General features: G+C 43.4%; 2 protein-coding genes across 5 annotated transcripts in view; one reads left to right on the forward strand and one right to left on the reverse strand.

The window, feature by feature from the left end:
• Positions 1-8,762, forward strand: part of WWC2 (WW and C2 domain containing 2) — an 82,063-nt gene extending 73,301 nt beyond the window's left edge. Inside the window, exons 21-23 of one of the 4 annotated variants that reach the window (XR_003047614.1) lie at positions 2,556-2,683; positions 2,837-2,944; positions 6,014-8,762. Coding sequence is in view for 3 of the 4 variants with exons in the window: in XM_025049994.1 (XP_024905762.1) it covers positions 2,556-2,683; positions 2,830-2,944; positions 6,014-6,070 (300 nt within the window). In the remaining variant the exon portion in view is untranslated. Of the gene's footprint in view, positions 1-2,555; positions 2,684-2,829; positions 2,945-4,077; positions 4,114-6,013 lie in introns of those variants that run through there. The other 3 variants (XM_025049994.1, XM_025049992.1, XM_025049993.1) reach the window with 3 other exon arrangements.
• A 296-nt stretch (positions 8,763-9,058) lies between these two features.
• CLDN22 (claudin 22) overlaps positions 9,059-10,326 on the reverse strand; it is a 3,036-nt gene continuing 1,768 nt past the window's right edge. The window contains exon 1 of the mRNA XM_025049995.1: positions 9,059-10,326. This exon is cut by the window's right edge and continues 1,768 nt beyond it. Coding sequence (XP_024905763.1) covers positions 9,944-10,326 — 383 coding nt within the window. The 3' untranslated portion in view covers positions 9,059-9,943.

Genomic DNA, 10,326 nt, shown 5'->3' on the forward strand with positions numbered 1-10,326 from the left:
AGGAATGTCTTCATGTTTCCATCAGTCTCGTTTTGCACAAAACAAGTTCCAAAGTGATTTTGCAGTCACCACAAAATATGCTGGTCATTATCAGAAGCCATCAGACTACTTAGAGAGACTGTCTTAATAGTTCTCTGTAGGGGATAAAATACATTGCCGTGATTCCATTCACATGGAAGATGACAAAAGACTGAGCAGGATCCCAGGGCCTGTTGTATTTTTGATCTGATAAGTACATTTTCTTGAGGAAACCTGGTCACATTATCTTACCTAAGTATGCCTAGCATGGACCTTCCTTCTCTGGCTTTTCCTGATCTTTCTGTCATTCAAGTCAATAAGCAGGTGGCCAGTTGAAGATTGGTTTAGTCATAAGTTACCAAGAATTAGAATAACAGCAATACTTTAATATAAGTACTACTTTACTCATTTGATATGTCATGTCATGATAGAAGTCAGTTCTTTGTGTTTACTAAGTCAGTAGTTCCTTACCTGGGACCTAATGAAACAGCATCCATTTACTAAAGATAAGGCTTCAAAGGAACTAAAATGTCACCTTTGTCTGCTTTGAACTTGAATTACATAAGGTCAGAAGATCCAAGTGATAGTTAAACTTATCAATTACAAAATATTCAAGAGAGAATTGTTACTTAACAAATACAGACCAGTTTTCCAAAGAAAATCTTTCAAAACAGGGAGAGGAAAGGAGGGCAGTAAAATATATCTGGAAAAGAGATTCTTTGCGATGAAAACAATCAGAGGTCACTACAGTAGATTATCATTAGCAAAGTGCAAAGGATGCCTCATTGTAGGCATTTAGCTTTCTGTGGAGACTTAAGACTATAATACATAAGTACTCAAGGAATGCGTTGTCATGTAAAAACAGTCTTCTCGATACGCACTTAAAAGCAGTAGGTATCCCCATCTGACAGAAGTAAAAATCTAATTTAATTTGCATTTTGGGGGACAGAGAGACCTTATAAACATGTGAGTTGGTTTTGGCATTTGTTTGGAAAGCCACTTTAAGAAAAAGAATTCTGAGCAAAATGTTTGGTGCTGAGACAGGGTAACTTTCCTCTTCACTTTCCCTCAAGATCTCACCAGGGACGTTGGGGAGACTTAGCCACCCAGGCAGTGCTCTGGAAAGCTGCTGCGTGCTGCGACTCATATCCTGCTACTCTGACTCGCAGTATCAGAAACCCCCGTCACTTGTATCCCTGCCAGGATGGTCTGTGAGTTGGCTTATTAAAAGCTGCATCTTAGGGTCTTTTTGGTCCATTTACTGTCTTGTTCATAGCCACATCCCTAGTTCCTAGTACAGTGCCTGGCATGTAGTTTAAAAAAAAAAAAAAACCAATAATAGTTAAACACTGAAGTAGTGGATTTAATAATGTGTTGGGTACTGCTCTAAGTACTTCAGGCATATTAACTTATTTAAACTTTACAGTAACCCGTTGAAGTAAGTACTTATTCTCAGTTTACAGATGAGGAAACTATGGCACAGGGAAGGCAAGCAGCTTGCCCAAATTCACATCACTAGTTACTGTCAGAAAGGGAATTTGAACCCAAGCAATAAGGCTCTAGAGTTTGTGCTTTTCACTAACTTATACCTAACCTTTCTTTAGAAGGCAGTCAACAAATATTTATTGATTGGATGGATGGAAGGATAGATGAATGAATGAATGAATGAATGAATGAAAAGGGAACTTTTATTATAGTATTTATTGTTCCATTTTTATTTTTTAAATGCATTCATGCAAAATACCCAAATATCCATTGATAATAGCTCAGATAATGTGGTAAAGTCCCATGGTGGAATATTATACAGCAGTGAGTAAAACAGGTTACGGGCACATGCAATAGTGTGTATGATTCTCATAAGCATAATGCTGAGCAAAAGAAATCAGACCTAAAGAGTACCTGCTATCCTATTGCATTTATATAAACAATATAGGCAAAAGTGACCGATGCTGTTAGAAGTCAGAGGCTGGTAGCCCTTGGAGCTCGTCACCGGAGGGGGCCGAGGGGCTCTGGGAACTGAGCATGTCTGTTTCTTAGTCTGGTGCTGGCTACATGGGTGTGTTCAGTTTGTAAAAGTCCTTTGAGCTATACGTTTATGTGCACTTTTTTGGTATGTAAATTTTACTTCGATAAACAGCTTTTAAGTAGCTAAGATAGGGAAAACAAGGGCTGAAAAGATGAATAAGAGGTTAAAAGTATATTCACCAAAATGTTCACAATAGACACGATGCCATAATGTTTTTAGTTTCCTTTTTGAGGGTTCTTATGTCGTCCAGATGTAACAAAGTGATCACATATTGCCTATATAAAAAGGTTTTTTTAATGCTATAAAGTAAACTTGCCCTGAATCAAAGACCGTGCCACCCCAGCATGAGTTTGGCATTGGTGTCGTCCCCTGGGGGTGAGAAGACACCGGTCATCAGCTGCCTAGGCACCCGCCTGGCTCCAGTTTGCAATCTTTCAAGCCTTATAGTATGTCTTGGGGAATTTCTAATTAGTGTTTTATGGGATTTTTGTGTTTTTATATCCTTTGCCAGGCCGAACAGTCAAAAGAAGAGCAGAAGCAAGGTTTGAATGCGGAGAAATTGATGAGGCAGGTCTCCAAGGATGTGTGCCGGCTCCGGGAACAGAGCCGAAAGGTACCTCGGCAGGTGCAGTCCTTCAGGTAAACGAACGGCCGGGCCGGGTTGTCCTCCTGTGGCCTGAATTATGTAGGAGTCCTCCTCAGAGTACACTGGACTTTAATGTCTGGACATGAGACACTGAACCCTCTCCTCCAGACATGTGAGTTTCCATTTGCTCCTTCCTGAGGGTACAGACTCCACTGGCCACAGTCCTGACTCCACTAAAGCCTGTCTCTCAAGGAACCCAGGGTGTCCTCAGCTCTCAGAAGCAAGTAGCGCATCTCAGTGACACATACAAGAAGGTACAGAAAAAGCATATGCCTCGGGGCTTTTTGTTCTCTCATTCAACAGACATTCCTCGGGCACCCCCGTAAGCCACATGCCACGTGGGGCCCTGTGGTGCAGAGAGAAGCAGGTGCTGCTGCGCTCACCAAGGGGTGGGCCGTGGGGGGCGACAGGGAAGCAGCCCATGGCCATGACGTGTGGAAAGAGCGAACTGAAGGCCTAGCCAGGTCCTGCAAGCGCACGCACGAGGAATCTAAGTCTGTGCAGGGCCCGCAGAAGCCAGCGGGGGGTTACAAGAGAGGCCGTGTGCGAACCATAAGGAGGAATGGGTGCGAGTATGTCGGGCACTCGGGGACGCAGGCTGGAGCAGGGCATCGGGGCAGGAGGGACAAGCGCGCACAGAGACACAGAGCCTTCAGGGTCAGGCCGAGCTCCGCGTGTGCTGGAGCGCCAGCAGCCGGGCCCGTGGGGCATGATGGGCTCAGACCACACTCGGCCAGGCACGCTGTGCCGAAGGTGTTCGCCTGGGGTTTTAGTTGGTGAGGGAGCTAGCTGGAGTCTCCAGGCATGAAAGTAAGTGAAGAGGGTAGATTTTATGTGGAGCCGACATTAGAGGCACTGCAGAGAGTGGCCAGGGCAGGAACTGGAGAGGGGCCCAGCCAGGCGATGGGAGGTCAGTGGGTGGCGAGGCGGGCAGAGCACTGCGTCGAGGTGCCAGCACTCGAGGCTGAGGACACTGGGGGACAGCGTGTTTGTAGTCAGAGTGGTGAGTTCCGCTTTTGCGCACGGCAGACTGACAGCTCCAGTAGGACAGCCCAGGGAACTGACCAGTAGACAAGTAGAAATAAAAATCCAAAGCTAGGAGTAAGGGTCAGGATGGGATGTAAAATGGGGGTTCTTCATCCATCAATGGAAACAGGTCAGACATCCCAGGAGATGTGAAGAGGCGTCTGGCAGAGTAGGTCTGGGGGGCGCTGCCCATCGAGGGCTCACTCGTAGCCAGAATGTGAGAAGGAAGGGTCGGAGCGAGAAACAGAGGAGAAACGAGAGCGTGGCCTGGGGCTGGAGGGGGAGGAGATTGTTGATACTGTCACATGCAGCAAGGAAAGAGAGGATAGAAAAATAATCCCCCCACCCCCACCACAACTAGGGGATCGGAGACCACTGCTAACCATGCGGGGACATCCAGTCAGGTGAGAGCGGGGCCACAGAAAAGGTTCTGTTGTATTGTTTTTTGTGGGTTTGGGTTTGGGTTTGGGTTTGGGTTTGGGTTTGGGTTTGGCTGCGTGTGCGTTTATGTTACATAGAAGAAGAGTCTGCAAAGCTGTTAGGCAGGAGGGGGAGATGTGTGGGGACAGACATCGAGATGCATGGTAGGGCCGGCCTAGTGGGGAGGGGTGGGACTGGGTGCCAGGCGAAGCTGAGGCCAGAGGAAGGAGGTGGAAGTCGGTGCTAACTGAATGAGCCCAGGGTGCGGGGGGAGGAAGCCAAGGCATCGTGGGCTTCAGACTTTCTTTAAATGACAGTTTATAGAAAAGAGACGAGTTTCTCCTGCCTCCACGCGGCTGCTGAATCCCTCCAGCAACTTACAGAGATGCTGCTCCTTGGGTTTTTGGAATTCCAGCATAGAGAGAGGAATCTTTTTGTGCCTTTGGTGCTGTGGTCAGCAATGTCGTCCAGCAGGGACATCATACAAGCCCCAGCTGCTGCTAAAACCCAAAATAAAGATTTATAAATACTCTGTGTCCCCTAACATACTAACCCATTTATATCACCGGGTAGTTGATGAAAATGAGTGAGATGAACTGGATGAGACAGACTGTACTGGAAGCACACAGAGGCATCTGGTCACTGTCGCCGGGCCTGGGGCCGTGAGGGAGTGGGGGGTGGCAGGCCTGGGGTGCTCTGCCCATGCGCAGGCTGCTGCGCCCCAGCTTCCTCTTTCATCTGGAACCCAGAGCCCTGTGTTCCCTGGTCTTCTGATTTGTCAAGGGAAGCTAGAAATCAGAAATTTTATGTGAAATATCTCAAATGTGGACACTGGCAACTAATTCAGGCATTTAAAACACCACACACAACAGAGAACCCTTCTGCAGGAAGCGTCCAGGTGGGGGTCCCTAGTTTCCATTCGCCTGTGGCCTTCGGTAAAATCACGACCACACGCATTTGCCTCTTTTAATTTTGATTTTTATCTCTTCTGGAATTGAACAAATCAAAAGGACACTGTACCACAAAAATAACTCTCATTCCCGTTTCCATAACTTTTTCACTCTTCCTTTTCTTCTCGTTTCCTTCGTCTGTCCCCCTGAGTTCCTGCTTCTGACCCCGCACGTCCTCTGCCATCTAGACTCTGTTCCTCAGAGGAGGGGCTGGTGCCTGTTCTTCGCGGTCACCAACGTGCCCTGCGTACATAACACGCCCTCAGTAAATGTGTGTTGGTGGCATAGTATGTACGAGGTGAAGATTTCGTAGAAAAAAAGACATATTGCTCTTTGGTAACTATACAATCCTAAAGCCTCATTTTTTAACACTCTTCTAACCTCTGAAACTATTGTTTCTTTCTCAGCTTCTTCCTTTCAGGTCGTTTCTACTTCTCCCTGCTTCGGGACGCAGGACAGTTTTCCTTTACAACAGTCGGGTTCCTTTTTTTTCCTCCCTTCATTTAAGTTTTTTATTACTCGTCAAGTTGCATAACCCTGATTTTAAAGAATTTTCTCAGTATCATGTAATTTTTCGTGAGGTTCCTGAGAAATTTCCTAGGATTTCGGCCCTCTTGACTCCTCCGCTACCTGGTTGAGAGACATTCATACCTGGGCTGACCCCTGCCCGCCTTACATGGGAAACCCCGGAAGGGAACGGACTCTCTTGATCTGTAGATGATGTACCGTGAGCTAGAGCCGCTGCCGTCCCTTAGATCCTGGTGTGAACGGCAGAGGCCATCTTGATTCTAAGTGGAGTCCTGCCCCAGAGACAGATCCTGTCCAGGCTTGTGGAGACCCCGCTGGAGGTCCTGGGACCATTTGTAATAGTCACAGAGTATTTTCAACATCGTATTTAAGTGAGTTTATTCCTCACCCCGACTCCAGGGAGAAGATCGCCTACTTCACCAGAGCGAAGATAAGCATCCCGTCCCTGCCGGCTGATGACGTGTGATTACACCTCTGAAGACATGATTTTTTTCACCTGTTTATTTCTTAGGGTGGGCAAAAGACTGAACGTGGTTGTGTTTGGGGTGGGGGATTGTACTATAACTGTCAACTCTTAAAGAGCTTTTATTTCACATCAGATTTTCAAAATGTTAATTTGTAAAGTACCTTGAATATAATCCTTATATGTTTTAAAAAGCAAAAAAATCAGATAACCAAAATGGGCTGATCTGGTACACAAATGTTGTCCAGCATACGTGTATGGCCAATGGGCTTTATTTTGTAAAAATGGAATCGAGGCAGTACCCAGTGTATATCCTATTGAACTGACGGTTGAGAAATAACTCACTTTAGCAGAAGGTGGTTTTTGCTTTTCCTCTGTTTTCTTGTGAGTAGGTTGTGAACATGGCAACAGTGCCATGTGACGTTTTTGTGCTACAGAGTGGCTCTTCATTTAGAAGTTAAGCGTGAGCAGAAGCTCCAGTGCAGAGTTCCAGGGCCACCTGAAGCAGGCGCTGTGTTCATTTCTGTCACCTACGTTGGAACACTTTATCTTAACAGTTTGCTTTTCGTCTTTTTCTATTTGTCTAAAGAAGACAAAAACAAAATGCTGAGTTCAAGGACATAAGAATGCCAAGGAGCAGTCCTCCTGGCTACACTGCAGATCTTGTGACTTATGGCATTAAGGGTAGGGAGATGAGAGGAAAAAGCCAGGGACCCTGCAGCACACTAAAATAAACAGCAGTGAACAGCTGCTGCTTCTAACTCAGCCTCAATTAGGCTAAGTGTTCCAAGGTGAGTTTCTGGCGTGCTCCAGAATGTTTCGTCCTCAGTGTGAGGATGGTGTCATGTAGAAGAACGTGGTGGCCCGTGTTCTAAGGTGACGCGGAAGGAAACACATCAGCACTCGTTCGGTGAAACCAGAAACAGAGGAAAGCGTCTCTTGATTGAATCAAAGTTGCCAAAAAATCTTGTGGCCCCTTTATTAAAAAGATTTCTAACATTTACCAGCGGTTACTTTGCAGCTCTCATTGAGGGGATCCCATCTGTAGTTTATGGTAAGGAGTTTGGAGGCAAAGAGAAGAGTGTGTCTGTGAGATTATTAATTCGAAGTATAGGCTGAGTCATTTGTTTTTAAAAAAAAACCATTCTAGATGAATGAGTTTAGAGGTGTGAATTGACTAAAGCATCTTCCAAGGTAGAATTTTAGCTTACCCAACCCAAGCACTTCTCAAAAGAAACAAATCCCCAGTGTAGCTCTGCCAGCCTAAAGGGTTTTAAAATAAATAGTTTTATGCAATTTAAATCATACTCAATCTGTAAGACTGGAAGAGGCAGTTTTTGGTTAGCCATCTTATATAGCAAACTAAATCAATTTTATTTTTTAGAAATGCCAAAATCATCTTAAAGGAATGGGCCCCTTTAAAGAAAACACACACACAAGTTCTATTTCTAAGCTAGAATCCTCATTAGCAAGAATTTTTATTGTCATGAAAATAATTATACATATTTTGGAAATTTCATTTTATCAGAATCAAAATTCAAATTAAGCAGTTTATGAGCCTAGAACTCTAATTATTTTTTTCTAAGTGTCCCACCACTTATATACAAATGTCTTAGAAGCTATAACTGGACGTGACACTACATTGAACAAAAACCAGCCTCGTGAATTGACTAAGCACAGCCCTGTGCTCAGGACTGTCCAGTTCATTCTATTAAATGACTGAGGAAAACTAGAAAAAGAATACCATTCATTCTTGTCAAGGTCAAATGTGAAAGACAGAAGTTTATTTAATGTAGAGGTAAATGAAGGTCAGCTGTTTTCAGCTTCTTAATTTGACCATGAAAATGTTTATAGAATTATGTGTAGTTGTACCGTACGATTTTATTTTCTTCATTTATTTATTTACGGTCTTATTTATGTTCTGTTTTAATATATAGTTCGGTTCTGGCCATTTTAAATGTTTGACATAGAAGAGGCTATATTGGAATATTCACAGCTTTATAAATCATCAGATTCGCTGTTAACTTTTTGTAATACAAAAAGTTTCAGACAAGTATAAAAGAATAAAATCTGTCTCAGGCTGGTAGTTAACGGTTGTGACCAAGATGCTTTCGGTTTTATTTTACAAAATTTGCTCATTTCTAACATGAAACATCGACTTATTTTAATATAATCCTTTTCCACACTTTAAAAATCAGCAGTTGTGTTATCTATTTATAGGCAGCTTTTAACAATCCTGTTATATTTATACTAACCCAAATGATTCACAGTGACAAAACATTTTAATAACTTGATCACAAAACCATATGGTCAATATGAATTTTAATATTATAAATACTATTTTTAAAGGTAGAATTTATTCTGCACAGGGTAAAAAGAATGTAATATTTAGTTCTCAAGTTTGAATTATCAGTATATTATTATAATTTTGTATATCAGAATCTAAGCATTACAGGTACAAAAAGAATTTTGCTAGCCAAATGAACAAAGTTTAGCTGAATCTCTGTAGCATGCAAATCAAATAAATTTAAAATCTTTTTTTGCTATTACTTTATCTATATTGTATTAAATATCAAAAGCTCAGGACTGAACTAAATATTTAATCAGGTTAAATTCTGAATATGTTTCTGTTTTAATTTGTCCTGTTTGTAAAAGTGTGCAAATACATCACATAGATTAACTTTGGTTTCTGCACTTTTCATATGTTTGTGGGTGGGAAAAAATTCAATGGTTTTTTTTTTTTTTTAAACAAAGATACATATTGCCTAATACTTTATTTCAGTGTCGTTTATTTTTCAATTAATATCCTGGACTGGCTCAAACACAAGAGTTTACTTGAACTGTGTACTGAGCAAATATAAAATTTTTCCTGAAGAATTCCCTAAGCCAGCAGTTTGTCGTGAATACTTCTTGTTTGGAGAATATGTATTACTGATTCAAAAAAAAAAAAAAAAAAGATTATTTTCATTGTTCAAGTAAAACAAAGGACTCCAGAATATGAACTCTGTCAGGGCACGGCCTGTACTGGTGGTGTATTCACGGCCAGGGGCAGCAGGTCCAGGTCCAGGGCTTCCTCTGCCCACACACACCAGTCCTGACCTGCGGCGCCTGCTATGGCTGCTCCACAGAGCCAGGGGCAGCCTTGCTGGTTGGAAGGGGTGAGGTTGGCCATCGACTGCGGAACGCAGGACACGAGCAAAGGCTTACGTATGGTGGCTTTCATGTGAATCTTCCAAAACATGAGACTGCCCCGCTCTACTCTACTTCTAACGTAGTAAAGAAGGCATGAATGAATGCAGCCGACCTGTGGGAAGGGTTCCGTGAAGGCACTGACATGTCTGATTAAAGAGATGCATCCCGCATCTCTCACTCTTGAGCTTTCAGAGAGCCAGCAATTTTTTTAGTATAATCAGATGTCATACATTTTGAATAAATCTGCAGTGAGACTGTAGTTTCAGTATAATAGGTGATCTTAAACACTTGGAAGAAGTAAATAATTAGCAGTAACATTTCCAATTCCCAAATATTCATCTCTGAATAACACCTTCAAAGACATATAAATACTAATACAATGTTTTATTTACCAGTTCTGTGCAATCACTGAATCTATTTTAAAACTGAAAAAACTCATCCACAAAAATGAGTATGATTACTATTAAGCCTTGATTGGTTGTGGTCTCAGAGTAGAAGATAAAAGTGCTTTATCATCTTGGAAAGAAATTATAGTTTTAGAAGCTAATAGCCACAGGGAAAATGTACTTTAGAAAACCGTAAGCGTGACGACTGGGTGACTCTACAGTAAGAAACCCTACCAAGTCCAGGGTGGGCTAGCATCTCCCGAGTGGACACCCCAGATCACGTCTGGCTTAGATTTTCGGGTAGGTGTTTGTCATCTCCAGGCGTTGACGGAGATACTGCGTTTCTGCTCCTGCGTAGTGGCCGGAAGCTAGAGGAGCGTGAGTGGAGCAGGCCACACAGTTGAGCAGACCCCCTCCTAGCAGGAGAGAGAACCCAGCAAACCAGCCAATGAAGAGCGCTTCCCCAAACTCCCACCTGGGCACGATCTCAGGCATGGTCTCATCCCAGAACTCCTGCACTGTCACGTGGGCGACCCATGACACGGGAACCAGGGCTGCGATGCCCGCTGTCCAGAACAGAGTTCCTCCCACGATTAACAGTCGTTTCTTGAGCTCTTGCCGTCTCTCTCCGATTCTCAAGCAATCCAGCCCAAACCCAGAGGCCAGCAGGG

Source organism: Pteropus alecto, unplaced genomic scaffold, assembly GCF_000325575.1.
Source record: "Pteropus alecto unplaced genomic scaffold, ASM32557v1 scaffold24, whole genome shotgun sequence".
Classification (NCBI taxonomy): Eukaryota; Metazoa; Chordata; class Mammalia; order Chiroptera; family Pteropodidae; genus Pteropus; species Pteropus alecto.